This window comes from Ictidomys tridecemlineatus, chromosome 16, assembly GCF_052094955.1.
Source record: "Ictidomys tridecemlineatus isolate mIctTri1 chromosome 16, mIctTri1.hap1, whole genome shotgun sequence".
Taxonomy (NCBI): domain Eukaryota; kingdom Metazoa; phylum Chordata; class Mammalia; order Rodentia; family Sciuridae; genus Ictidomys; species Ictidomys tridecemlineatus.
Genome location: NC_135492.1, coordinates 36,335,179 through 36,362,233, shown reverse-complemented (window position 1 = coordinate 36,362,233; position 27,055 = coordinate 36,335,179). Strand labels below are relative to the sequence as shown.

Here is a 27,055-nt window from a genome sequence, read left to right as displayed (position 1 = left end):
AGCGAGGCCCTGAGCAACTCAGCAAGGCCCTGTCTCTACATAACATAGAAAATAGGGCTGGGGACGGGGCTCCGGGGTGAAGCACCCCGGGTTCAATCCCTAGTCCCCCCCAGCCCCCTGAGAAATGCGGTTAGGGACGAGGACATGTCCTCATTTGTCAGGGTCATTTTGTTCTCTGTCATCCCCCCTGGCCCCGCCTGTCCACCGGCAGGGCTCCCTGGGTACTGTGGCCGCAGCCTGGAGCCAGATGTGCCCCTGGCTAAGGTCACCCGGGCACGTGGAGCTCATTTAAAACGGGGCAGTCGGTCCCCAGGAGGTGGCACAGGGTGACCCGGGCACCCTTGGGAAGCTGTCCCCCACAGACACAAGCAGGACTCACCCAGGACCCCCCCCCCCGCCCCGTTCGTGTCTGCCCTGTCATTGACACACTCCTAACCCGATGGTCCGGCCCATCAGAGCCCCTGTCCCCTCCAGCCACAATGACTGGTTTCCAAGAGGGACCCGGTGCCCTCCGGGTGGACAGGGAAATCAATTTCTGGACAGTGGCTGACCCAAGAGGAGGCCCTGTGTCCCCGAGTTGCTCATTTCAGAGCTGCTGGGGGGACATCACGGCCTCCCGTTGCTATAGAAGACAGAGAAGGACCGAGACCTCATGACGGCACCTGGATCCAGCCGTACCTGAAGCTGGAGGCGCTCTCGGACGTCTCGATTTCCCGCACCGGCCTTTGGCTCTGGCGGGTTGCGGTTGAGTCATGGAGGGAGGCAGCTGGCGCCCTCTGCCTGGGTGAGGCTCGGGGTGGTTTTCAAGCCCTCTGCCGCGAAGGTGGCAGGAATGTCAATTTCTCCAGCAGGTACATGTCCCTAGGGGACTGATGTGACGTGGGTGGCAATCAGAAGCCGCGCCATCACCCATAATTGCGCTTGATTTCCGCGGCGGTGCTGATTGCAGGCCTGGGACGATCCTCTGATTTCAGGAGGATGGGGCCGGAGCCCGTGATGGAGGCTGGGCTGATTGTGCAGGAGAAGAGGCCGCCCCGCGCCCCAGGCAGGACCCGCTTGCTGACTTTTGTTTCCTGGTGATGACCACGGGTCCCTCCCCAGGGACGAGGCTGGCCTGAGCCTGGGCTGCGGTCAGGGGAGGGGGGCGCTGCTGGGGAGCAGGAGGTGGAGGACGGTGTCTGGGCCTCAACTGAGGCCAGGAGGCTGGGAGGAGGCAGGCAGGGTTGGCGGAGCCCTCTGGGGCCCCCACAGGGGCTGGCTTTCCTCCTGTCGCTGCCCCTGGCCACTCTGCAGCCCCTGCTGGCCTCCTGGGCTTCCCGGGCTGTAGCTGTGGATAATGTCACTGCCCGGGGCCACCAGGGAGCCCAGATCAGCCTCCCCCCCCCCCCCCCGCGTGCTCGGTGGCTGAGTGACATTCAGCGCATGATCCGCGATGGTCAGTCCTGCCTGGAGACGCCCAGGGAGCCTGGGGGAGGCCTCACACCTGCCCGTGTCAAGCCCGGATGAAAGGGAGGCAGGACTCCTGAGTGGAGTCCCACACTAGTAGAGGCTACGTGGACTCCTTGCCCATCAAAATCCTAAGCAGGGAGTCTGTCCTCGAAGGGCCAACATTGGCCAAGCTCCCCAGCTGCAAGACCATCCCCAATCAATCAAGAGGGTCCCTTGGAGGATGGGGACAGCGGTGCACACGTGTCATCCCAGCGGCTTGGGAGGCTGAGGCAGGAGGATTGCAAGGTGGAGGCCAGCCTCAGCCACTTAGCAAGGCCCTCAGCCACTCAGCGAGACCCTGTCTCTCAATAAAATAGAAAAAGGGCTGGGGACGGGGCTCAGGGGTGAGGTGGCCCTGGATTTAGCCCCTGGCGGGGGGTCCTTGGCAGGGCCAGTCTGGGGCGCAGAGTCCCAGTCCCTGATGGTCAAGGTGGAAATGCGAGACTAGTGTCAGGTCACCCAAGTTACTGACCACGGGTTGCCCCCAAGCCCTTGGGGTCAGAACCTGCGCTTACCAAGGTCCCCAAGGCGTGGGTTAAATCCTGCCTCAACAGGACAGGTCGGCAGCCTCTGCTCTGAGCTACGGAGGCTCAGCCAGACGACACGTGGGACCGTCCATGGGTCTCCAAAAGGGTCAGGCGCTGTTGATTTTATTTTTTATTTTGGAGGACGGTCCTAGGCACTTAACCACTGAGCTTTGTCCCCAGCCCTTTATCTATGCATTTTTTTGGAAACAGGGTCTCCCTGAGTGGCTCAGGGCCTCGCTTGCTAAGTGGCTGAGGCTGGCCTCTACCCTGCGATCCTCCTTCCTCAGCCTCCCGAGCTGCTAAAGTCTGTGCTCCTGTTAGGTTCTGAGCCTGGGAAGTCCAGCTCCGAGGGACTCCAGGGGGCCTCCCGATGCCTGCCCTTCTGCAGCTACCCCTACCTCCGGCCACATGTCCACAGGGAAGGAAAAACCCGCAGCCAGGAGTTTTTAGCAAAAATGTTTAATCTCTCCTTAATGTGTGTGTATTTACAAGTACTAAATTTGAAGAACAGGAAAATAGGAAATAGGCGGATATTTACACACCCGAGGGCTGAGTACCAGTCAGCGATGCTGCTTCTAGAGAAGCCAGGGCCGAGGGCCGGTCACCTCGGCCGCCCAAGGGACCCTTCTTCTTTTGGGTGGGGTGGGGGCTTCTGCGGTGGCGTTAAGGGACAGCTAGTTGTGGGCGTCGTCTTAAAAATAGCTCTCTCTCTCTCTAAATATATCTACTCTAGCTTGGGTAGCACCAACGGCGTGAGCCATCAGATCCAGAACTTGGGGACAAATGGGGACAGGGACCTCAGCGAGGGAAACCGGGGGGGACCAGGGCAGGGTGGCAGGGTGGCAGGGCCTGTGCCTGGGACTCGATGCCAGGTGTCCCGGGCACCCTGGGCCCCTCGTCCACGTGTCCCCTTGGGTGCAGGGGACACGGGCCAGGTGGCCGGGCAGTGCTGACGAGCTCGAGGTATATCAAGGGCCGGGGACAGGCCTGCGCGTGGGCACCCCGGGGTGGGGGACGGTGGGGAGCCGGGTGGGGTGGGCGGGGCTCTGAGCAGCAGGTGGCCTTGCAGGTCCCTCCCGCCAGGTCGCGCTGGAGTGTGGCTGGGGTCGGTTCCCCAGAGGCAAAACGGGTATTCAACTCGGGGACACGTCACCACGGGGCCACCACCCACCTGTCCCCTCTCCAGAGCTGGGTCAGAGTCCCTGGGAGGTGACCCGTGGTGCCGGGGCCCAGGACAACTACAGGAGGAGAGGCCACAGGCCCACGTGCGAGGCCCGGCAGGAAGGGGCGGCCCGGGGACCCCGGGCTGCCATTCTGGGGACAGCTCGGGGACATGGGCTGGACCGATCGCTTGTAAACAGATACGCTAAAGTGCAGGTGTCGCCCGGCTGGCCCGTCCCCAACGGCCACCTGGGCCCGGGGCAGCCTGGCAGCTGGGGGACGGCCCAGCTCCGCGGGGTGCCCCAAGGTGGAGGGCGGGAGGGGACCGGGGGACCGAAGGTGACACGGAGCTAGGACCCCGCGGCTGGGGCAGAACTGGAAGAACTGGGGACTCTGGTCTGGAGCCAGCGTCCAGGGAAGACTTGGGGGACACGGAGGCCCGGGCACGAGCCGGGAGGGAGGAGGGGACCCAGTGGGGTGGGGGTCTCCCTGAGACAGAAGTTCACCCTCTTGTCACCGACCCCCGGGGGGCGGGGGGGGGGCGGCTTCCGACCTGATGTCCACTGGCTCACGCTGCTTAGGAGGGGAGGGGACACCGAGGTGGCAGCCCAAGGGGGTGCGGGGCCTGCGCGTCCCCGGTGCCCGGGGTGGGTCTGGCCACAGTTAGCTGTCCCTTAGGGTCCGTGAGAATCTTCAGTACCATCGAAAAAGTGGAGCCTGGGGGGTGGGACGGGCCGCTTGGCCGCTGTGGGTTTGTGACCAAGGGACAGATCCCTCTCAAAAAAGTCAAATTAACATTGCAAAGGAAACGCGGGTCTCTAACCACCTCTATGTTCAACACTTGCAGTTTGGGAAGCTCAACGCAGACTACACGCTACACGTTCATGCAAACCGGGGCCCGGGGTGGCGGGCGGCCTGTCCCCCGGGGACCTGGGCCACCTGGGCCACCTCCCCCACCGCCCTGATGTTTCTTCCAAGTTGTTCCTGGGACCCGGTGGGGTCCTCTCCGTGGACGGCCCTGCCCCACGGGTGGGGCCACATATATATATACAGACAGAGATATATATATGTACAGGTCTGTCACCCAACTCGTCCCGTCGCTCACGGAGGGCATGGGCGGGCCGCGGCCGGCCTCCAGTCCCTCGGGCCTGAGGGGACCCAGGCCGCGGGGTGGCCCTGGGGCTCCCCCAACAGATGCAGCAGGGTTTCTGGCTGCAAAATCAAATCGGTCCCCGGGTGTCCGATGGCTCCGGAGGGGCCAGGTGCTGCTGAGAGCCGGACTGGAAGCTGCTTGGTGGGGGCTGGGGCAGGGAGGCCGCAGAGGGAGGCCGAAGAGGGAGGCCGCAGATGGAGGCCACAGAGGGAGGCCGCAGATGGAGGCCACAGAGGGAGGCCGAAGAGGGAGGCCGGAGGCCATGGCCTGCTGCCTCCGGGAGCCCACCCTGTGGGTGGCCGGGAGCCGGCGCCGGAGCAGGGCTGGAGGGGAATAAATAACGGGAGCATGCGCCCTGTGACCGGAGCCCCAGCCCGGTGGCTCCCAGAGGCACGGTCCTGAGGACAGAGAGGGGTCGCCTAGTCCGCCAGTCACTCGGGGGCTGGGAGTGGCGCCCCCTCCATGGGAGGGGACGGCCTCTCTGCAGGGCAGGTGGACGTGGCCCTCCGGCTCGGCCGCGCACAGCACGCGGTGAATCTGACCTTGGCCGTGGGCAGCAGGCTCGGCTGGGCGTGGAGGCCGCGGGGCCTCGCTCCTCCTCGGGCCTCCACCAGGTCCCGGGGACCCCCAGACTCTGCGCGCGGGTGGCAGCCCCCGTCCTGTCCTTCCGCAGTGGGCCAGGCTGGCCGCCCCTCGTCCTGGAGGGCTCGGCCTCGGACCACGGCCACTCAGAGGCCACCTCATTCTCCCACGAAGGCCACTGGGCAGCGCTTGCCAGGAGGCCCAGGTCCCTGGGCAGGGCCCCGGGGCGGGCAGCCCGGGCACAGAGGTGGCGCGGTGGGCACCGTCACTTCCACACCCAGGAAAGCGGCCCCAGGAAGCAGGGGGGGGCCCGCGCCCTGGCGCTCCGCAGCTGGGCCAGGGCTGTCCCCCCGTCCCCACGCCAGAGCCCTCTCCTCCGCTCCTGCCGGCGGTCACCAGCTGGGCTCAGCTGCTCAGGGCCATCGTGTCCACCACCTGCTCCAGCTTGCTCCGCAGCCGCTGCCGCCGCGCCTGCTCATCCTTCTCCAGGGCCGCCAGGATCTGCAGGTCAGGGTCAAGGTCAAGGTCAGGGTCAGAGTCAAGGTCAGGGTCAGAGTCAGAGTCCGGGTTGGGGTCAGGATCAGGATCAGGCTCAAGGTCAGGGTCAGGGTCAGGGTCAAGGTCAGGGTCAGTCCAGGTTGGGGTCAGGGTCAGGGTCAGGGTCAAGGTCAGGGCAGAATCAGGATCAGGGTCAGAGTCCAGGTCTGGGTTGGGGTCAGGGTCAGGGTTAGGGGCGGGACTGGCCGCCCCTCGGGTGGGGCAGCAGCAGTCACACTAGGTGACCGGCCTCTGCGTGTGCCACCAGGGCCCCTCTGGCCACTCCTGGCCCATCTGACAGCACCCTGTCCACAGCAGCTCAGAGCAGACGCCAGGGGGCCCTCTGTTCCCGGCTGCGGGGAGCAGGCTGCAGCCTGGGCAGCCCTGGACCCCCACCCACACGGCAGGCTCCGTCCCCTCCTGGGGTGTCACAGCAGAGCCCCTCTGTCCCACTCTGCCCTTTGGCACTGTGGAGGTCACCTGCGACCCCTGGCTCTCAGGTCACCTGCTCGAGGACTCCCCACCTCTCAGGAGTCTCACGTGGGAGCCCAGGGCTCGGCCTGTCCCCTCTGCTGCCCGAGACATGCCCCTGGCCACCCTCTCTGAGCCTCAGCCTGAAGGCCCCTCTGTGGCGGGTGACCTGGGACCCAGCGGGGGGCTGAGCCTGCAGCTCCCCACACCCAAAGACCCTGACCCCAGGTCCCAGACCCACGCCTTCCGGGGTGGCCTCTGCCACCTCTGTGGGCAGCCAGCCTGTGCCCTCCCCCCACAATGCACCTGCGTCGCGGCTCGGAACCCAACAGGGCTCACCTGCTCTCTGCGGCCAAGCCTGAGCCCCCCAGCTGCCCACCAGGGGTGGCCTCGTCTTGCTGCCCCTGGTTCAGTCCCGTGGCCTCCCATGGAACCCAGTGCCTGGGCACAGGCTGCCCTGTCCTGTCCTGGGGTCCTGTGTGCCCATCAGATGCATCCCAGGGGACAGTCCTCCAACTCGGGGATGTCCACCGAGCCCAGTGACATCCAGTGACTTGCAGGAGTGTCAGGAGGGACCCACATTCTCCGGCTGCGAAGGCCACGCCACCCGGTCTCCCAGGCTCCCTGCCCTGTGTGTCCCCGCTGGGACCAGTGCTGCCCGAGCTGTGGCGAGCCCAGACCTCCTGCTCCCTGGCATGGTCCCCTCCCGCCACAGGGCACTAGGGCTGCTGGGGGGCCACGGGTGGGGGGGCCTGGAGGGCTGAGATGCGGGGTGCAGGGCGCGCGGCTCACCTCGTCCTTGTACTTGGTGATGTAGGAGTAGATCTCGTGCAGGGCGCTCATGCTGTTGAACTGGCTCAGGTGCAGCCGCGACTGCTCCGCCAGGTACGCGCTCATGTCCTGGTCACTGATGGTGGGCATCTTGGCGATGTCAGCATAGTACCTTCCAGAGGTGGTGGGGCAAGTGAATGAGAGGGTCCCAGCCCCCAGGGCCCAAGCCCCGCCCCCAAGGCCTAAACCCCGCACCCAAGGCCCAAGCCCCGCCCCCAAGGCCCAAACCCCGCCTCAAGGCCAAGCCCTGCCCCTAAGACACAAGCCCCGCCCCCAAGACCCAAGGCCCTCCCCCAAGGCCAAGCCCCGCCCCAAGACCTACCCCAAGGCCCAAGCCCTGCCCCCAAGACCCAAGTCCCGCCCCAAGTCCAAGCCCCGCCCCCAAGACCCAAGGCCCGCCCCCAAGGCCAAGCCCCACCCCCAGGCCCAAGCCCCACCCTCAAGGCCCAAGCCCCGCCCCCAAAGCCAAGCCCTACCCCAAGGCCTGCCCCAAGGCCAAGCCCCGCCCCTAAGACTCAAGCCCCGCCCCCAAGACCCAAGGCCCTCCCCCAAGGCCAAGCCCCACCCCAAGGCCCAAGCCCCGCCCCCAAGGGCCCGGTTGCCCACCTCTCCACCCAGCTCTTGTAGTTGGGGATGTCCTTGGCGTAGAGCAGCTTGTTGGAGGGCGAGTCCTTGCCCAGCTTGTGCTCCGACGTGGAGCAGGAGTCCATGAAAGTCTGGGCCACGACGGACAGACAGGCGTCCGTGATGCTGTTCTTGTGGATGTCGAACACAAACTGCGGGTTCTTGATCACGTTCACCCAGAAGCGCAGGGGCAGGCTGCGGGCGAGCAGGCACGGGGCTCCCGGTCAGCTGGGCCGCCCCCCTGAACGGCACAGGGAAGGGACCGGCCAGCCATCTCGTGGCCCTCCCAACTCTGACCTCCAGGGACAGTGTGGAGTTCAAAGCAGATGAGGAAACAGAGGTCCAGAGTGGACCAGCTGGTGCCTGCCAGAGTGCCCACCACCTGGTGCCTCCCAGAGCCTAACTGGGTGCTCAGATGTGCATTCGTCACCATCGTGGTCATGCACATGTGGTCACTTACAGGTGGACGTGCAGGCCCATTGCAACACAGTGGCTTTCCCAGGGGCTGTGTGCTTGGCCTGCACCCCTGCTCCTGGCTGGGGACCCACCACTTGGCTCCAGTGCAGGACACACTCTGCCCTCCGCCTACAACACCACCTCAAAGACTGCCACCAGCCGGGCCACCCAGGGGCTGTGTGTGGCTACGCGTAATCGAATGACGCTGAAAACGGGTTGGTGGCCCCAGGCACACACCAAGTGCTCAGCAGCCCCAGGCTGCGGCCACCACTCTGGCTGGCGTGGATGCAGGATGCTCCACACTGCAGGGCTGTCCTGCGTGGGCTGACCGCTGCTGCCCTCCCCAGTACACCCCGCCTTCCCGCTGCCAGGCGGCCCCTTCAGCACGGCCCAGGGGGGATCTCTGGGCCTCAGTTCTGACCAGGGTCCCATGGGCCGCACAGGTGGGCTGAGGGAGGGGCTGGGCTGCTGAGGGCGGGGCCAGTGCACCACCTGCAGGAGCAGCTGGGGCCGGGGGTGTGGGTGGGGCCAGTGGAGGGCGGTGCTCCTCAGTGGGCGGGGCCCGTTAAGTGGCAGCCTGGAGACCACCAGAGTCCTCTCCAACTGGGGAGGATGGAGAGGCACAGGTGACCTAGAAAGGAAGATGGCCAGAGGCCACCTAGAGTGCTAGGGCTCAAGGGGACAAGGCCAGGCAGGGTATGGCTGCAGGCCTAGCATGAGGGCACCACTGGCCACGTGGACATAGAAACTAGTGGAGGCGGGGCCACAGGACCCACAGGAAGGAGGGTCATCCAACTTCGAGGTAGGGACCCTCGGCCTCGCCAGATGCTTGAACCTGGCCTGGTCTTGCTCCAGACCCATCCCTCCACTGGGGCCAGGACTGACAGAGCACAGGGCTGCGCCAGTGGCCAGGGCTCGCAGGACAGGGTGTACTGACCGGCCTTGGGGACCCTCAGAAGAGAGGAAGAGGCCTGCGAAGTCCAATGGTCAGGAGGCCTGGAGAGGGGCCTGCGGAGCTGGGCAGTCCACACCTGGGCAAAGAGGCCCTGGCCGCAGAAGGCAGGCCAGGCCCGAGGCGGGCATGGAAGGGGGCACCCTAGAGGACGCCCACCCAGAGGCTGGATACCTCTCCCCACTCAGCTCACACATAGTGAGGTGCACAGGGGACCCCAGGGGCCTGTGGGCGTCCGGCTCGGGCTCACTGCCCTGAGGTTCCATGTTCTCAGCACATAGTGGCCTGGGCCCGGGCACCATGCTCAGCACAGGACAAGGGTGCTGTGGCTGCCCCTGCCCTCCGTGGGGAGCCTGCCTGCGCCCTGCCCCAGCTGCTCCTCTAAGGGCGCCCCAGCCACCCCCAAGCTGCCCCAGCTGCTCCTGCAGGCGGTGCACTGGTCCCGCCCACGCCCCTGCCCCAGGTGCTCCTGGGCACGCCCACTGAGAAGCACTGAGTAGGTAGTGCACTGGGCACGCCCACTGAGGAGCACCGCACTCCACTGGCCCGGCCCACACCCCGCCCCAGCTGCTCCTGCAGGTGGTGCACTGGCCCCGCCCTTCACTGGCCCCGCCCACACCACGCCCCAGCTGCTCCTGCAGGTGGTACACTGGCCCCGCCCTCCAAGCAGCGCCGCCCTCCACTGGCCCCGCCCACACCCCACCTCAGCTGAGCCTGCAGTTGGTGCACTGGCCCCGCCCTTCAAGCAGCACCGCCCTCCTCTGGCCCCGCCCTCTGAGGGGCCCCGCCCATACCACGCCCCACCTGCTGCTCTAAGAGCGCCCCACCCACCCCCAAGAGGCCCAGCTACTCCAGGAGGTAACCAATCGGCCCCTCCCCGCCCTCCGCAGGCCCCGCCCTCCGCAGGCCCCGCCCTCCGCAGGCCCCGCCCTCTGCGGGGCACTGCCCCACCCGCCCCGCCGCTCTCACCAGTTGCTCTTCCAGGTGTGGCGCACGTCGGCGTCGTGGATCTGGTGCTTGTCCGCCTGCTCGTCCAGGAAGTCGAACATGTACTTGATGGCCAGCGGCAGCGCCGAGCCCCGGTGCGCCGTGCTGAAGATGGTCTCGAACAGGTCGTCCACGAACTTCTGCAGCGTGCCCTGCAGGGGAGGGACGGCCACCCAGAGCTCAGCGCCCGCCGCTGCCGCCCCGGGGAGGACAGGCTGGCTCTGAGCGCGGTGGCCTCAGGCTGGGGCCCCACGCCCGCCCGCCCGCTGGACCCACCTTGGTGGCCAGCAGCCGCGTCAGGTAGATCTCCGAGACCATCTTGCTGCCCCGGTCGCCCTCGCGCTGGTCCAGGTGGTCGTGGTTCTTCACCAGGTGCCACAGCTTGGTGCCGCTCTCCAGGTCGGGCGTGATCATGGGCGTGCGCGAGCGCAGGCTGTCGGGGCTGCTGGCCGTGCGCAGCATGCTCTCTGCGGGGACCAGGCCTGTCAGCAGGCGGAGCCCTGAGCCCTGTGCCACTCCCCACGGCCTGCCACAGCTGTCCCCCCATCCAAGAGCCGGGGACATCGCCCCTGCTTCCCTGGCCGCTGGGCATGGCCGATCACGCACGAGACGCAGCTGAATGCACTTGGGGACACGCAGTTGGGGAAGGGGCACAGCCTCCAGGACTTAAGAGAAAGGCCAAGGGTGACGACGTCCCCTCCACGTAGCAGGGCCCGGGGAGGTGTCCTCCCAGGCCCAGGCCCCCCCCTCACCGTATCTGCTGAGGGACTTGGTGAAGGTGGAGGAGTTGGAGATGTTGTAGGCCGAGGTCTGCTTGGGCACCAGCGCCACTGAGGACCCGTCTGTCACCTGTGGGCAGAAGGAAGGGGCTACAATGAGTCCCCAGGAGACTAGACACCCTGCTGGGGATCTGAGTGACACCCCTGCTCCTGTCACCTTACCACTCTGAACATCAGTTTCCTCATCGGGACAGTTTCAGAGATATGAGGAGGACCCCAGGGGCCGTGGGGGGCCTGGGACCGTCCACACAGGGACTTGGCCTCCTTTCCTCCGCCCCGGGCTGGTCATCTGGCAGCCGGGGGTCCTTCCCTGGCACCCGAGGGAAGCGGTGACAGGGGCAGACAGGCACCTGGTAGTGGGCCAGCGTGTTCAGCCTCTTCCAGTCATTGTCGATCTTGGTGGTGACGTCCTCGTCCTGCAGGATGATGCGGGCCATGCGACCCTGGCGCCACTCTGCAAGAACAGGGCGCTGGAGGGCGGCGGGACTCGGGGTCTAGGTCCCTCCCTACGCAGCCCCTCGGCTCGGGGCTGGGGACAGGACTGTGGGGAGGGGCAGGGGCTTGCAGGGCTCTGGGTGAAGGGCCTTAAATACCAGAATATCGAGGGGTGAGGTCCCCCCTGGATCCCACTATGTGGGCAGCTCCCAGCCACTCCCAGCCGGAGATCTCTGCCCTTGGGGACCCCGTCCCCAGGCCCCTCCCCCATGGTGGCCCTGCCCCAGCTGTTCTGGCCACATCTGCTGTGGGTCCCCAGAACCCCATACCCCAACCCTCCTGTGGCCCTCCAAGGCTCCCCCTGACCCAGCCCAAGCCAGAGGTCTCCGCTGTGGCCAGGAGAACCTGCCCCCACAAGGCCCCTCGGTGTCCCCACCAGTCATCCAGGTGGACCTAGGCCCTGCCCAGACCCCTCTCCCCAATGCCTGGCCTGGGGATCCTGGAGCCACCTCCCCCTCCCCCACCTGGGCGCACCCAGGGCCCCTGCCCAGAACCCACTGACCACCACGTGGCTGGCAGGAGGCCCGCCTGCTCACCGAGGTCCATGTCCCCAGCCTTGGGTCGCTGGGAGTAGGGCACCCCCTTGTACACGGCGTCTAGCAGCTTCTCCTTGACCTGCGTCACCGTGTCACAGTTGAGCCCCTTCACGGGCACCTCGGGCGCGTTCTCGTTCTCGGGGTTCACACAGTTCAGGGTCTGCAGGGGAGGGTGGCCCGGGGGACATCAGCCTGTGTCAGCCCGGCTCCCCTGGGCGGAGCCAGGACGGGCTCTGGGGCGCGCGTGGAGCGGCGACAGGGACAGGCGGGGTGGCCCTCACCAGGGTCTTGTAGTCGATCTGCTGGCGGATGAGCTTGTCCTCGCTCAGGGAGTAGCGCGCCTCGCCCGTGATGGCGTCGATGGGGCCCTTCTCCATCTGCTGCTTGATGGCGCAGTACAGCATGAACAGGGGCTCCCCCGCGCACTCCTGCAGGTGGGGTCGGGGGGCGTCGTGAGGCCGCCATCCCGGGCTCCCCCAAAACCCCTGGCCCTCCCAACGCCATCCCTGTTGCTCCCAGGCCAACAGAAACAAGCGTCCCCTGCTCAGGCTGGGACGAGCATGTCCCCGTTGCCAAAGCCCCGGGAAGACCGCGGCACAATCCGTGCGAGACGCAGACCCGGCACCTCATGAATATGCATGAGCGCGCCCTAAATAATTCATACATCGGGAGCCCAGGAGATGCCCGGATGTGTCCAGCCACGCAGGGCCCGGGGCGGGGGGGGGTGTCGGGGGCAGGTCCACAGCACCCTGCGAACCCCGGGGGACCAGAGCCACCCGCAGCCCACAGCCCCCCAGGAGGCCCCCTCACCCCGTGGCCCATTGCAGGGGTGGATGCTGCACCCCACACTCTGGGGGGGGATCCCCCTGGCTGGGATCTCTAGCTGCTCAGAAAAACGATCCCCAGGCATCTAAGGGTGGCCCGAGGGTAGCAGGGGTCCACAGCCCGGGCCAGAGTGGCAGAGCGCATCTGCCGCCCCCACTCTGGACCCCAGCGCAGATGCTGTCCCTACCCCTGCACCCAGGTCCTCACAGCCCTTCTGCGCGGAACCTGTCCTGTTGCCCCTGGAGAGGAAGCAGCCCAGGACCGGGCACCCTGGTGGGTTTGGGTGGAGGCCCCCCACTCGTGATCTGAATGAATGAGACCATGCACCTGCGCCTCCACCTTGCAGGGCCTGGGCTGGCTGTGTCCCCTCCCTGCACAAGCGGGTCCCCACGGGGCCTCACGGGGCCTGGGCTCAGGGTCCTCGGCAGGTCTGGGCCACCCGGTGGCGTGCAGATGATGCTGTGCCCCAGGTGGGCAGCTCAGGCCGTGCCACCTCCCCCCCTGGGGGCCCTGGCAAACAGACAGTGGCTCTGTCCCCGTAACCAGATGCTCCGGGCACCTCGTTAGCATCTGCAGTAATTAAAGAGACAGCTGCTAAGGAACGGCCACAAACGTAGATCATCCGGAGACCTTCCAGCAACACGCCTGTCTTTGAAATTATGTTTCATTTGCAAACTTGGCTTCATTAAGTCGGCTGCAAGGAGGAGGGATGCGGAGATCGGCCACCCTGCTGTCAGGAACCGCCTCTCTGCCTGGGGACACCATCTGATGGGAGGGAGGGAGGCCCCAGCCTTCTGGGGTTTCCCTAGATGCCTGCCAGAGGGTTCTGCCAGGCCTGGACCTTGCAGAGGGTACAAATGGCATTGCTACAGCCTCGGAGGCTCAGAGATGGGAGGCCACAGGGCCCACAGTCACTCAGTGAACATCTCAAGGCGCCAGGATTCGAACCCAGAGCCATCTCACATCAATGCACCTGCCCCTTCAATTCCAGGGGTTCTCAGGAAAGGCTCCGGTGGAGCCGGTGGTTCACCCCTGATCAGGTGCCGCCCTCCACGCCAGCCCCAACCACTTCCATGACACGGGCACAGAGGGTGTGAGGAGATCGGAGGCTGCAGAGGAGGGAGGCTCAGAACCTAAGAACTCCAGAGACCACGACCTTTCCCTCCTGGACAGAGGTTCATATGTGGTGTGGAGGGCTCAGACCCTCCGGAATGCACAGAAACTACCAGATGAAAAGTGCCACTTTTCAAAGAAAAAGAAACCCCAGTAGAGACAGTTCAATACAGGATGGTAAGTCAAGCGATTGAAATCCAGCTAATCCCTACCTCACTCCATAGACAAGTAAAAATCGTTTCTTGGCAATCGTAGGGGTTGTAAAAGATGGAAAGTGGGTATTATTTAAACTCTCCTACAATATGCTAAAACAAGGAACTCTAGAAACACACAAAGGATAAAAACAGGTGTTTGCAATCCTGACTTCAAAGAAAACACAGAGGTGCCCAGTCAGGCACGTGAAAAGATGCCCGAGTTACTAGACATGGTGGTGAGTGTCTGTAAACCCAGAGACTCGGGAGGCTGAGGCAGGAGGATTGCAAGTTGGAGGCCAGCCTCAGCAACTGAGAGAGACTCTGAACAATTTAGGGAGACCCTGCCTCAAAATAAAATAAAATTTTGAAAAATGAATTTCCCTCCTTTTTTAAGGCAGGATAATACTCCACTGTATACCGTTGTATAAATCTGTCTTCCTTTATCTGCTGGGGGTATGTCCCCAGGTCCCCAGGAGGTGTCTGAGACCTTGAGCAGAACCAAACCCTACACACAGTGTTTTCTCAACACAATCCAAGTTCCTTCTTGCGTAAGTGTAGCCATTCATTACTTGCAGAAAATGTGTCTAAGCCGTCACGTAGGTTCGGAGCTTTCTGTCGCTACTGTCCGTCATCAACGGGGACACATTTTCTGTCCATGTCATCCACACACAGCTGTGACACCTCTTCATCTTAACTAAGCCCTTATCATGCAACTTTTGCAGTTGGAGGTGAGACAGCAAAACTAGAGCGCGTTTCTTTTTTCTTCGCGATTTCATGGATAGAAAATTCATTGCCACCATAGGTCTTTGCAGCCTCAGCATACAAATTCTTTCTTTCCACGTTGAGAATCTGTGCTTCAAGGAAGCACTTTACAGTTTCTCTTTGGGAGAGGAAGTAAAATAAGGTCGCGTGAACACAAGCACTGCTAGACAGTTGACGTGATAACCGAGATGGCTACTCAGTAACTAACGGGAGAGTAGCATATACAGGGTGGATACACCGGACAAAGGCAGAATCAAGTTCCAGGAAGGACATGTGAGACTCCATCCTGCTTCTCAGATGGCAGGCAATTTAAAACTTACTAATTGCTTATTTCTACAGTTTTCCATAGATTATCTTCAGGCTGCACTCGACCACAGGTAACAGAAACTGAGAAAAGTAAAAGGGTAGATAAGGAGACTACGGTATCGGCCACATTTTGCTTACGTCTTCATCTTCTGCTGGATGCGCGGACTCCCTGCCCATTATGCTAAGTTGAACTAGGTCATGGTTCCACTTATATACGGAGCCCAGAGCAGTCAAAGGCACACAGGCAAGAAAGCCCAGTGGTAACTGCCGGGGCTGAGGGGCAGGGGAGGAGGGAGAAGATAGTATCGAATGGGGACAAAGTTTCAATCTTACAAAAGGGAGCGTTCTCGCCGACTCTACACTTAAAAACAGTTAAGATGGTGAATACAAGCCAAGGGCAGTGGCCACACCTGTCATCCCAGTGGCTCAGGAGGCTGAGGCAGGAGGATCGCAAGGTGGAGGCCAGCCTCAGCAACTGTCTTAAAATTAAAAAAAAAAAAAAAAAAAAAAAGACTGAAGGGCTGGGGATGTGGCTCAGTGCTTAAGGGCCCTGGGCTCAATCCGGGTACCAAAAGAAGAAGAGTCAGGACAGAAGGGACCAGAGGAGATGCGCGCTCCTTGCTCTACCTTGCTTCCCTGGGTCCCGCCAGGCCCCTGTGCTCCTACCCTGCCTTTCTCCTCCTGCTGCCTTGCCCAACTGTGGCCTCGCCCCCAGCCCACAAGTCCCTGGGCACCAGGATGGCAGCCTGTCCCTTGGAGCCTGCTGCCCGGCACGGCCAGCCCTCTGTGTGTGCGGTCCCACGGGGCCACGCTCTGCTGCCCTGCATCCCGTCCCTCTGGTGATGGAGACTCGGGAGGCCGAGGCAGGAGGATCGCAAGGTGGAGGCCAGCCTCAGCCACTTAGCGAGGCCCTGAGCAGCTCAGCGAGACCCTGTCTCTAAATAAAATATAAAAAGGGGCTGGGGACAGGGCTCAGGGGTTAGCACCCCTGGGTTCAGTCCCTGGGACCAGGAAAAAAAAGGCTGGGTGCCCGAGAGCCGACCCTCTGCCCAGGGCTCTCTTGCTTCACCTCCTGGGCCACGTGACCTCTGCTCAGTGTCACCCTCCTTGGTCACTCCCTGCGCTGTGCCCCCTCACCTCGCCCCCCTCCTCTACTGTCTCTCCTCCCTCAGGCGAGGGACGCCCTTCTGGGGACACGGCTCTGTGCACAGACGTGCCAGTGGATTGTCCCTGGGCCAGGCTGGACAGGGGACAGCAGAGGGAGGACCGGAAGTCCTGAGGGGCGGCAGAGGCCTGGACTCAGCATGGAGCACTGGCCCTCGCCCTTGACCGCCAGGCCGCACCAGTGGTCACCCTGTCCAGGGGAAGCCAGGCGGGCGCAGAAACACAGGCCGTCCGCTCAGCTACTCGGAACCCAGCTAAAGTCCCCGGGACCACGTCCAGGGCCACCAGACACAGTCCCGAGAGGCCCGCGCCCTCCACGTGGGCAGAGACCCCTCCTGCTGCCCACCGTCCAGCATCTCCCTCCGGCTCTCTGATCCCTGTGTCACGGACGCTCTCTGGGACGCGCCCCACCGGCCCCCACTTGCCTTGAGGAACTTGTACAAGAGGAAGGTGAACCAGTTGGTCAGCATCTTCTCCGCCACCGACTCGGTCCTGAGGTTGCAGAGCAGAACACAGCCATGAGGCAGGTCCCTGCAGGCCCCACCTACCACGCCCATCCCCCGTTTCAACAGAATTGAAGGTGCCCACAAGTTGGGCACGGTGGTGCACTCTTGGAGTGCCAGTGGCTCGGGAGGCTGAGGCAGGAGGATGGCAAGTTGGAGGCCAGCCTCAGCCACTCGGCGAGATCCTGTCTCGCATTAAAATATAAAAAGGGGCTGGGGTGTGGCTCTGTGGGTAAGAGGCACTGGGTTCAATCCCTGGTACCCCCTAAAATGGGGCCTGGACATGCCGGGTGTCTGTGGGAGGCTGGGTGTCTGTGGGAGGCCGGTGGAGGCCGGGTGTCCGCGGAGGCTGGTGGAGGCTCACCGGCGCAGCAGCAGCTTGGGGTGGTTCTTGCTCTCCAGGTTCTTCTCGATGAGGTCGGACAGCAGCTGCTTGAGCACGCCTGTAGCGTACTCCATCTCGCCCTGCAGGGCCGTCATGATGAGCGAGGCCACGTTCCCGCGGTCGCGCATGGAGAAGCTGCGCTGGGCCTCCAGGGTGCGGATGAAGGTCAGCAGGAAGTGCTTCTTGGTCAGCAGCTGCCCGAACAGCGTCAGAGACTTCTCCACGTTGGCCTGCACCTGTGGGAACACGGCAGGCTGCTGGGCCTCGGCAGGGAGGCCGAGGGTGGGAGGCATGCCCCTTGAGTCCCAGGCCTGCTGCCCTCCTTGGCAGAGTGGACATGCCCTAGAAGTGCTTTCAGGATAGGCCTAGACCACTGCCCATGAGACGCCTACTGCAGGCAGACATAACATGGTGTCACCATGGTGGTGGAACTTAGGATGAGAGGGCTGGTTCCTGGCAACCTCTCTGTGGCTGAGCCCTCAGACCTGCCCTGGCTGGTGTCAACAGAGGAAGCCAGTTCCCCGAGGGCCCTGTGCTGGCCGGCCACGGGTCCCCAGCTGGGCACTCACACCTGCCAGGCCCGCATGCCCGGGGCCAGCCAGCAGGCCTACCTCCATCTCCTTGAGCACAGGGTGGTCCTCGATGCCCGGGAAGAGCACCCGCATGGCGTAGGTGCGGTAGTCGAGGAACGGGATGCCCGCGCCGTCCAGGTCGTTGGTCAGCTCGTGGATGTCCGTCTGCAGCTCTGCGAAGGCTGTGGCCAGGCGCGGAGTCAGGGGCCACTCACCCAAGCCCCTGATGCCCTCCCACGCCTCAGTGTCCCCTGTCCCAATGCAGGCAGGACCCTGTCCCTCACCGGGCCAGGCCGGCTGGGGCCACCATGCCCCAAAGGCTCTCACTTCAGGGTGGGTGGGAGGTGGCTGCTGGCTGGCAGGCTGTCCCTGGGCTCCCAACCCCCCAGGCTGGGAACTGCCACCTGCCAACCTGGGCCTTCAGTGGCTGCCCCACCCCCGCCAGTCCTCTCTCTTTCAAGAACAAAGGCGGGCTGGGCGGTGGGGCGGCTCCGCAGAACATTCCAGAGCTGTGAGGTGTCAGCCCTGCAGCCGCCCCAGGGACTCGCTATCTGATCAGGAGCCAGAGGAGCGGGCGGCTCTGGGAGACGTCTGGCCCGTTTAATTAAGAGTTGGGCCTTCATCTCCCGGGCACCGGTGCCAGGCGTCTGCGCATCTCCAGCTGCTCTGAAGCAGCTGCTGGCCACCCCTTCACACCGCTCTCTGGCAGGGGCACCGCGCGCACGGGCTCAGCTGACAGCCGGCCTCCACCAGGGAGAGCCTCAAGGGAGGCCGGGCCTCCCCTGCACACATCTGCCTCCCGCCCGCTAGGACTTCCCACAGGGCAAACCTGGCCACCTGCAGGCCCCTCGGTTCTGTAAGGGACTTAGTTTAGAGGAGCCAAGCCCCAGGCCACGGGTGCCATGGGAGTTCCTAATAACCCAGGACAGAGCCACAGAGCTCAGGGTCCCAGCCTGGGAGGGGCCCGCATGGAGACCCCGCCCACATCGGCCATCTGCACCCACAGCACCTGGGGCAGGGCTGGCTCTGCCAGGGATGAGTATACGACAGTTGTGTGATGTGCTGGGCAGAGGTGGTGGCCTCTGGTGACCCCGTGGATCACACAAGGAGCCCTCTAGCCCATAGTCAGCACAGCTGTGACCCCTGCCCACCCGGAAGCCACCTCCTCTGGCCACACCCCCACCCATCCTTGGGCTCCGCCCACTCAGGGTCAGGGGCTTCAGGGGGCCCAGGCCTGTCGCACCCGAGGGCTGGACAGACACACGTCCCCTGTCAACAGGACAAAGCTGCCTGACTCAAGGATGAAAGGCAGCCCACTGAGGCCTGTGTGCACCCAGGGGTGACAACGGCCACCAAGGAGAGGCAAAGGCTGCCACACGGCCCACTGGCCATCCTGCCACCAAGCGTGACACCCAGGGGGGTGCCCAATCTGCAGATGAGGAGGCTGAGGCACAAAAAGGCCGGGTGTCCTGGCCCCTGAATCAAGGCTGCACCGGGGTACAAATGGGGTGGCACCCCGTGGCCCCGGGTAGGCTGCTGACCCCTCCCTGGTGTCAAAGGCCCCCAGAGCAAGGACACAGGAACCAGGTCAAGGGAACCAGTGCTGGTGGTCGGGACTGGCGGCTGCCCCCCTCTCCAGGACCGTGCCCAGACCCCGCCCCTCCACCCTGACTCCGCCCCCACACCACCTTGCACTCCATGGCCACGCCCAGACCCCGCCTCCTCCACCCTGACCCCCGCCCTACACTCTCCTAGCACTCCATGGCCACGCCCAGACCCCGCCCCACACCACCTTGCATTCCATGGCCACGCTCAGACCCCGCCTCCTCCACCCTGACCCCCGCCCTACACTCTCCTAGCACTCCATGGCCACGCCCAGACCCCGCCCCACACCACCTTTCACTCCATGGCCACGCCCAGACCCCGCCTCCTGCACCCTGACCCCCGCCCTACACTCTCCTAGCACTCCATGGCCATGCCCAGACCCCGCCCCATACCACCTTGCACTCCATGGCCACGCCCAGACCCCGCCTTCTCCACCCTGACCCCCCGCCCTACACTCTCCTAGCACTCCATGGCCACGCCCAGACCCCGCCCCACACCACCTTGCACTCCATGGCCACGCCCAGACCCCGCCTCCTCCACCCTGACCCCCCCCACACTCTCCTAGCACTCCATGGCCACGCCTAGACTCCACCCCCACACCACCTTTCACTCCATGGCCACACCCAGACCCCACCCCTCCAACTTGACCCCACCCCCACACCATCCTCACACTCTACGGCCACGCCCAGACCCCGCCCCCTCCACCCTGACAAGGCTCCCATAGTCTCCTTGCACTCCAGGGCCACGCCCAGACCCCAGCACCCTGACCCCGCCCACACACACCCTCCTTGCATTCTAGGGCCATGCCCAGTCCCCGCCCCCTCTGTCCTGGCCCCGCCCCCTCTGTCCTGACCCCACCCCCTCCACCCTAACCCTGCCCCCACACCTTCATCACAGTCCAGGGCCACGCCCAGATCCGCCCCCTCCACCCTGACCCCGCCCCCACACACCCTCCTTGCATTTGAGGGCCATGCCCAGACCCCGCCCCTCCACCCTGACTCCCACCCCACACCACCTTGCACTCCATGGCCACGCCCAGACCCCCAGCACCCTGACCCCGCCCCCACACACCCTCCTTGCATTCTAGGGCCATGCCCAGACCCCGCCCCCCCACCCTGACCCCGCCCCCCCACCATGACCCCGCCCCCTCTGTCCTGACCCCGTCCCCCCACCCTAACCCTGCCCCCACACCTTCATCACAGTCCAGGGCCACGCCCCGCCCCCTCCACCCTGACCCCGCCCCCACACACCCTCCTTGCACTCCAGGGCCACGCGGGACTCCAGGTTGTCCATCTGCAGCTGCAGCCGCTTGAGGGTGCGGTCGGCGTCGCGGGACTTGCGCTTGTAGGCGATGAGCACGGCCACGATGACCAGCAGCAGCAGGCCCCCGCCCCCGCCGATGCCCACGATGGCGGGCAGCGTCAGCAGGCTGTCCGAGTACACCTGCAGCATCCCGGGGGAGAACTCGAAGCCGCCGGCCCGCACCTGCAGGGCGGAGGTGCAGGTAGCTCAGAGGCCCCTGCCCAGGGCCCTGAGGGTCCCACCCCACACGGTGACACCTGCCTGCAGGCTGCAGGCGACACCCTGCCAACGGGGACTAGAATGGCAAGAGTGGGGATTCGAGGACCCAGGGACCAGGCTGGGCAGGACCAGGCTGGGCAGGGCTCACAGGTCAAGCGGGTGGGTGGGCGGGCGGACGCACCGTGACCTTGTGCTGGCCTGTGAGGTTGGGCGACTCGCAGAGCAGCTGCGTCTCGGACACGGTGAGGACGCAGGGCGTGGAGCCGATGAGCACCGTGTAGTTGAGCCGGGAGTTGCCGGGCGCGGGGGGCAGCAGGTTCCGGCCCTGCGGGGATCGGGGTGCCACAGCGGCCATCAGAGGGGCCTCTGCTCCCACCCGCACCCTGTACCCCTCCCCGGGGTGCGGGACCCACCTTGAGGATGAGCGGGGAGCTGGGCTTGAGCTCCAGGAGGCCCGTGGGGCTGAGCGGCTCCAGCACGGGGTCCGGGTAGTAGACGAAGGTGGACGAGTTGAGCACCAGCAGCGCGCGCACGTTGTCCATGACGAAGCCCAGCTCGTCCGGCCGCTCCCCCAGCTCCGGGGGGCTGCGCGTGGGGTTGTCCACGGACGGCGCCCGGCACACCATGGTAGTGTCATTGTACACCATGCAGCTCTGGGGACACAGCGCACCGCGATGCAGGGCTGAGGCCAGCTCCCCCAAGACAGAGCCCCATCCAAGGGGCTCCCTGCATGGACCACCCACCATCCAGGGCCACCCTGTGCCCGCCGCCGCCCACCCAGCCACCAACCAGGGCCGCGGGGGGATCTGCAGACGCTGTGGACTCACATTCTCCCTCTCGACACCTCCATACTTGGCCCGGATACGGGGTTCCCGGACCGTGGCCAGATTGGTGCCCGTGACGGTCAGGAGAGTCCCACCGCTGGAAGATGAGTGGGCAGCCATCCAATGAGAGACAGGAGGGGCGGCACAGCCCCAGAGGGACAGAGCCCCACCCCCACCGCCCAGGGACACCAAGCCTGTCATCTTCCACCTGTTGATGCTCCACGCGGGATCGATCTTCAGGATGGTGGGGTCCTCGGTGTAATTGTACTTCACGTCGGGGTTGGCCAGCTGGGCGCGGTTGATGTTGATGACCACGGGGGCACTGCCAGGGCTCTGCCCGGGGGGCGTCAGGCAACGGATCTCGCGGGAGTTTCTCCTGGGGGGGGGGGCCGAGGGCACCGTGAGGTGGCATCCAGGACAATTCCAGAGTGTCCTTAAAGATGAGCTCATTCATACCCTCCACTCCCCTGGGCCTCCATCTGCTACCCCCTGCCTCAGGTGACCCCGGCCAGGCATCCACACCCACCAGGACTTTGCCTCTTCTGCAGCCCAGGCAGCCAATGTCCTTGCGTGTGGCTTCAGAGTATTGCCACCGTCCTCAATGACTCAGACCCTTTCCCTATGAATGTCCCTCAATGGGGAAAACGAGGCTTCAGCCCTGCATCCCTGGGTCTGAGGTGACAGGAGCCAGGCTGACATGGAGGTCACTGGTTCACCCGGCAGCCAGTTAGTTGGTACTACCTCCACCTGTCCCCTCAGCTCTGTCACCACCACGGCCCTACCGCGGGCCTGGCTCAGCTGCAAACATCAATGATGAGTCTGATAACGGGTAATTACCACAGGAAAATATTTAAAGGGCCGTTCCATTATCATCTCTAATCTAAAATTATCCACTTCAAGCCTCAGGGCTTTTGTTAAGATGTCTGTTTTCTTTCTTCAAAAAAAAAAAAAGAAAACCTTTTTAAAATACTTCCTAAGGGAGTCCCCTGTTCCTAGGGAAGGACCCCAGCGGAGGCAGCCAGGTTGTGCCCGCCCCCTGGAGCCAGGCCACGCCCTCCCATCAGCTACCTCTCTCCTCCCTCCTCTCCCCATGCTGGAGGGCGCCCCTGTCTCCATGGTAACCTTCTCCGCCTCCGGGTTTCCATAGTGATCACCCCAGCCAGGCTCTCCATACCCTGGTTTCCTTGGCAACGGAAGGGGGCACGGAGACATGTGAACCAGGAGGAGGGACAGCCCTGGCCCCCGACCACCAGTAGAAGAGGTGGGCCATGCCCTGGCCCCCCACTCCCACCTGCACCCCGTACCAGGAGAAGGAACAGGGCCGGCCACCGATGGATACTGCCACATCACTGCCCGCGTTCAGGTGGCTCCCCTCGATGCCAATCCAGGTGCCCCCTGACAGAGGCCCGCGGGAGGGACTCACGCGGTAGAAGGTTGGTGTCTGTAAGAAGATTGACTTGTTAGAGCAAAGTCCCCCACAGGTCCCATAGGGACAGGTCCTGCTCTGCCAACCTGCACTGCCAGCTGTGGCCCTAGCAGTACAGAAGCCCCACAGCTGCGGTCTCAGAAACTGTCCAGGGTGGCCAGAGAAGGCTGGAACCCAAATCAGCACAGGAGGGGAGGGGACAGCCCCTGAGGCTGCAGAATAGGACAGAGCACGGCTGGACCAGGGGACCCCAAGGAGGCCAAGCAGGTGGGCTGTGGCCAGAGCCTGCCCCTGTGCCCAGATGAGGCCCCAGGGCCACCTCCTCGGACAGGCAGGGAGCCAAGCGCCCTATGGGCGGGACTTACCACGAAGGTGAAGCGCTTGGGCGACAGGGCCCGGTAGTGGGGGGAGCAGTCCCTCACGCACACCTCCACCAGGGCGTCGTGGGCGCGCACCGTGCTGGCGTCCCCGATCTCACAGACGATCCTGCGGGCGCAGGCCGGGCCTCAGCAACTGCAGGCCGGGCAGCCCCCCACGCCCGCTGCCCCACCCCGGGCCGCACTCACTGCTCGGCGCTGATGTACTCGCTCTCCACCGGGCTGCACAGCACCTTGCCCACGCGCACGCCCAGCCGCACGTCCTCAAAGCGGAGGCCCAGGTTCTCGCCGGTGATGGTGAGCCGCGTCCCTCCCTGCCTGGGGCCCGTCTCTGGGGACAGCTGCGGGAAGGCAGAGGCTGGGGCACTAGTAGCCACCTCAGGCCCAGTACACCCAGGGACACCGCGCCTGGGCAGGCTCGGTGGCACGAGGGCTGCAGGCAGGTGAGCCGGCCAGGGCGGGGCCAGGGTAGGGCTGTGCCAGGATGGTGGGGCGGGGCCATGGCACCTGGGCGGGGCCAGGGGCAGGGTGGGGCGGGGCCAGGGTAGGGCTGGGCCAGGATGGTGGGGCGGGGCCAGGGCACCTGGGCGGGGCCAGGGGCAGGGTGGGGCGGGGCCAGGGTAGGGCTGGGCCAGGATGGTGGGGCGGGGCCATGGCACCTGGGCGGGGCCATGGGCAGGGTGGGGCGGGGCCAGGGTAGGGCTGGGCCAGGATGGTGGGGCGGGGCCAGGGCACCTGGGCGGGGCCAGGGGCAGGGTGGGGCGGGGCCAGGGTAGGGCTGGGCCAGGATGGTGGGGCGGGGCCAGGGCACCTGGGCGGGGCCAGGGGCAGGGTGGGGCGGGGCCAGGGTAGGGCTGGGCCAGGATGGTGGGGCGGGGCCAGGGCAGCTGGGCGGAGCCAGGGGCAGGGTGGGGCGGGGCCAGGATGATGGGGCTGAGCCAGGATGGTGGGGCGGGGCCAGGGCGGTGGGGCGGGGCCAGGGCAGTGAGTGGGGCCAGGATGGTGGGCAGGGCCAGGGACAGGGTGGGGCGGGGCCAGGGTAGGGTGGGGCCAGGATGGTGGGGCAGGGCCAGGATAGTGGGGCAGGGCCAGAATGGTGGAGAGGGGCCAGAGCAGTGGGGCGGGGCCAGAGCGGTGGGGCGGGGCCAGAGTGGTGGGGTGGGGTAAGGGCAGAGGGGCGGGGCCAGGGGGGCCATTCCAGGGCCGGCTGGGTGGGGCTAGGGCAGGGGGCAGGGCTAGGGCAGGGGCGGGGCTAGGGCAGAGGCGTGGCCAGGGCAGGGGGCGGGGCCTACCTTGAGGATCTTGGGGTCCGCGCAGCGGCTGCTTCCGTGGCGCGCGTGCATCCAGGCCGAGGGCGCATCCGCGGGGCAGTGGTGTCGCAGGGAGCAGCGGCGCTCGGCCACGCACCAGCCACACTCGAAGCGCGGGTCGGCCTTGAGGCAGAGGCCGCAGCTCTCGCGCAGCGCCGGGCACTTGTAGAGGTGGGCTGCGGGGAGCAGGCGCGTCAGCCCTGGCCACCCACCATCCCGCCTTCCCAGCGCCCCGCCGTGCCCGGGGCGGCCCCTCCCTGCTCACCCTGGATGTTCTGGGGGTTGTCGATGACAAAGTTGCCATTCCACACGACAGACAGGTTCACAGGCAGGTCGCTGATGTCGTTGCCCTCGTAGGAGTACTGTGGGGGGCGGGGGGAGGGGGCACGGGGTCAGCCACCCCCTCCCACAGTGAGGGGGTCAGGCCAGCACCCACCCTCCCCAGAGTGACCTGGAGTGTCCAACCTGAAACCTGCTGGTCACTCACTTGCCCCCCACCTCCCCCCCGGCATGGCTCCCCCATGGCCTCACAGGGTCTTCCTTCCTGGTTTCAGGGCCCCAGCCTGCAGCCAAGCCTCCTCCCGAGCAGGGTCAACTCCCTGCCCCCCAAGCTCAGCCTCCCTGACGTCCCGGACACCACCTGCAACCCCAAGGAGGCTGGGAAACCAGGACCCTCGGCTGGGCCCTTTGGACGCGGTCCGGGATGCTCTGTGAACTTCAGTCTCTTCATCCCCTACGAGGACCAGGCTGCCCCGCGGGGTGCGGTGGCTTTCCCCTGGCCCGTGGAATCACGGTCGCGCTCAGCTCTGTCCCCAGCCCCTCCCCAGGCTGGCCTGGCCTCAGTGTCACCACCCCGTCCCCAGGGGCTGGGCCTGGTGCTCCAGCTGTGTCCCACTTTCTGGAGCCGATGACCTCAAAGGCCATTCCTGTGCTGGGGGCAGAGTCAGGGGCCCAGTGTCTCCAAGGGGACGGCCCAGCCATTCATCATTTTTTATCTGCAGGAATTTAATTGGATCCCATCAAATTCCCTGACACTCTCTCCTTCCTTTAGATGCGACTTCGGGAAAGATAAATGTGGGCCCGGAGAGGAGGGAGGAGGGGACGACACTACAGATGGGCACAGAGAAGGGCGCGTTCACACAGTCAGCCCTCAAGCCCCGAGGAGAGGGGAGATGGGGCCAAACAGGGAGCTAGGGGTGGGGGGAGGTGGGTGGGGTGCAGGGGAGGTGGGACTCAGTGGCAGAGACGGGAAACCCAGGCTGGAGGGCAGGGGACTGTCTAGCTGCTGCTCAGGGGACAATCGGCACAGCTGAACGGGGTCCACTCTGACCCCAGGGACCTCATCCACACCCTGCCCCAGAGCTCACCGAGGAGTTCTGGCACTGCAGGCTGGAGCTGTTGAAGCGCAGGGCGGTGACGCGGGCCGGGCTGCCCGGGATGTGGAAAAGGCACTCGTAGCCCCGCTGGCCCGACTGGGGCTGGGGCAGGTTCCGAGCCGCCAGGGTGATGGGCTTCACCACGCCCACGGGCACGTAGATCTGGGTGGAGGGCAGGATCTGCGGGCAGTCCTGGGGACAACAGGCTTCTTGGGGACAATCGGCACAGCTGAACGGGGTCCACTCTGACCCCAGGGACCTCATCCACACCCTGCCCCAGAGCAGCGCGCTCTGGTGCCTCCCTGACTGCAGTCTGTGTGCGGGGCCCGGGCCGACCGTGCCATGTAGTCAGCCTTGGCACCCTGAGGACGTGAGTGACGGCCAGCTCTCTGCAGCCTGTTCCCCACCAGGCTGGCCCGGGGATGTCCCCTTCCTTCCAAAGACCCCCGCGTCTGGACAGCGGAGGGGCCCCATCTGGCCTGCGGCTGACAGGCCCCTAGAGGCAGCCGCCACCAACACTGGGGAGCGAGGTCCCAGATGGGGACCTCGGAGCGTGTAAAAATAGCCAGAGCGCAGCAGAAAAACAGCCCGGGCTCCTGGGGACAGCGTCTGGGCACCAAAGACCTGATGCAATGGCCCTGGGTCCTTGCAGCACGTGGGGTGGCGGCCTGGGGAGGATCATCCCGGGGACGCAGAGTCTGCTTTAAATAGGGATGCTGAAAACAGGCCCTGTCCCCAAGGCCTGCCTGCCACCGCTCCCGAAGCGGGCCCTGGGTCCCGGGCCAGCTCCGCAGAGACTGCCAGGCCCCTGCAGGGGACAGAGACTCTGACTTGGCCCCTCAGGTCCAGAAAGGACCTCACGGTTAACTGCTGAGCGTCCAGATGTCCCCGTGGCCACAGGCCTCAACTCAAGGGCTGTGCTGAGGCCAGTGACGAGGCCCTGCACCGTCTGGCCCAGGCTGGAGTGTCACTGTGACTGCAGGAGGCCGCTGGTGGCAGGAGACAGAACGGGGTCTCCCCACAGGAGGTCCCGGCCAGCGTCCCGCGCTGCCACCTGCCCACCGCCAACAGCCCCAGGTGGGACCCACAGCCAGCAGCACTGGGCAGCCTCACCTGCCACCCCAATACTCCCAGGTCACCCCTCTGTCCCCTGCCCTCCTGCCTGCCCAGCCTCCACGGTGACCACCACGCCCTGGGAGGCCTGGGTCCAGGC

At 65.2% G+C, this 27,055-nt stretch overlaps 1 protein-coding gene across 2 annotated transcripts in view; it reads right to left on the bottom strand.

Moving 5' to 3' along the window:
• Positions 1-2,458: 2,458 nt before the first annotated feature.
• Positions 2,459-27,055, bottom strand: part of Plxna1 (plexin A1) — a 44,621-nt gene continuing 20,024 nt past the window's right edge. Inside the window, exons 10-32 of one of the 2 annotated variants that reach the window (XM_078033884.1) lie at positions 25,834-26,034; positions 24,732-24,828; positions 24,449-24,642; positions 23,346-23,497; positions 23,145-23,265; positions 22,658-22,794; positions 21,562-21,729; positions 21,357-21,450; positions 20,943-21,182; positions 20,711-20,854; positions 20,259-20,493; positions 17,443-17,585; positions 16,811-17,067; positions 16,369-16,435; positions 11,861-12,007; positions 11,580-11,739; positions 10,899-11,002; positions 10,522-10,618; positions 10,046-10,251; positions 9,752-9,921; positions 7,357-7,569; positions 6,712-6,862; positions 2,459-5,412 (exon numbers count right to left, since the gene is read on the bottom strand). In XM_078033884.1, coding sequence (XP_077890010.1) covers positions 5,317-5,412; positions 6,712-6,862; positions 7,357-7,569; positions 9,752-9,921; positions 10,046-10,251; positions 10,522-10,618; positions 10,899-11,002; positions 11,580-11,739; positions 11,861-12,007; positions 16,369-16,435; positions 16,811-17,067; positions 17,443-17,585; positions 20,259-20,493; positions 20,711-20,854; positions 20,943-21,182; positions 21,357-21,450; positions 21,562-21,729; positions 22,658-22,794; positions 23,145-23,265; positions 23,346-23,497; positions 24,449-24,642; positions 24,732-24,828; positions 25,834-26,034 — 3,594 coding nt within the window. In that variant the 3' untranslated portion in view covers positions 2,459-5,316. The remainder of the gene's footprint in view (positions 5,413-6,711; positions 6,863-7,356; positions 7,570-9,751; positions 9,922-10,045; positions 10,252-10,521; positions 10,619-10,898; positions 11,003-11,579; positions 11,740-11,860; positions 12,008-16,368; positions 16,436-16,810; positions 17,068-17,442; positions 17,586-20,258; positions 20,494-20,710; positions 20,855-20,942; positions 21,183-21,356; positions 21,451-21,561; positions 21,730-22,657; positions 22,795-23,144; positions 23,266-23,345; positions 23,498-24,448; positions 24,643-24,731; positions 24,829-25,833; positions 26,035-27,055) is intronic. The other variant, XM_078033886.1, reaches the window with a different exon arrangement.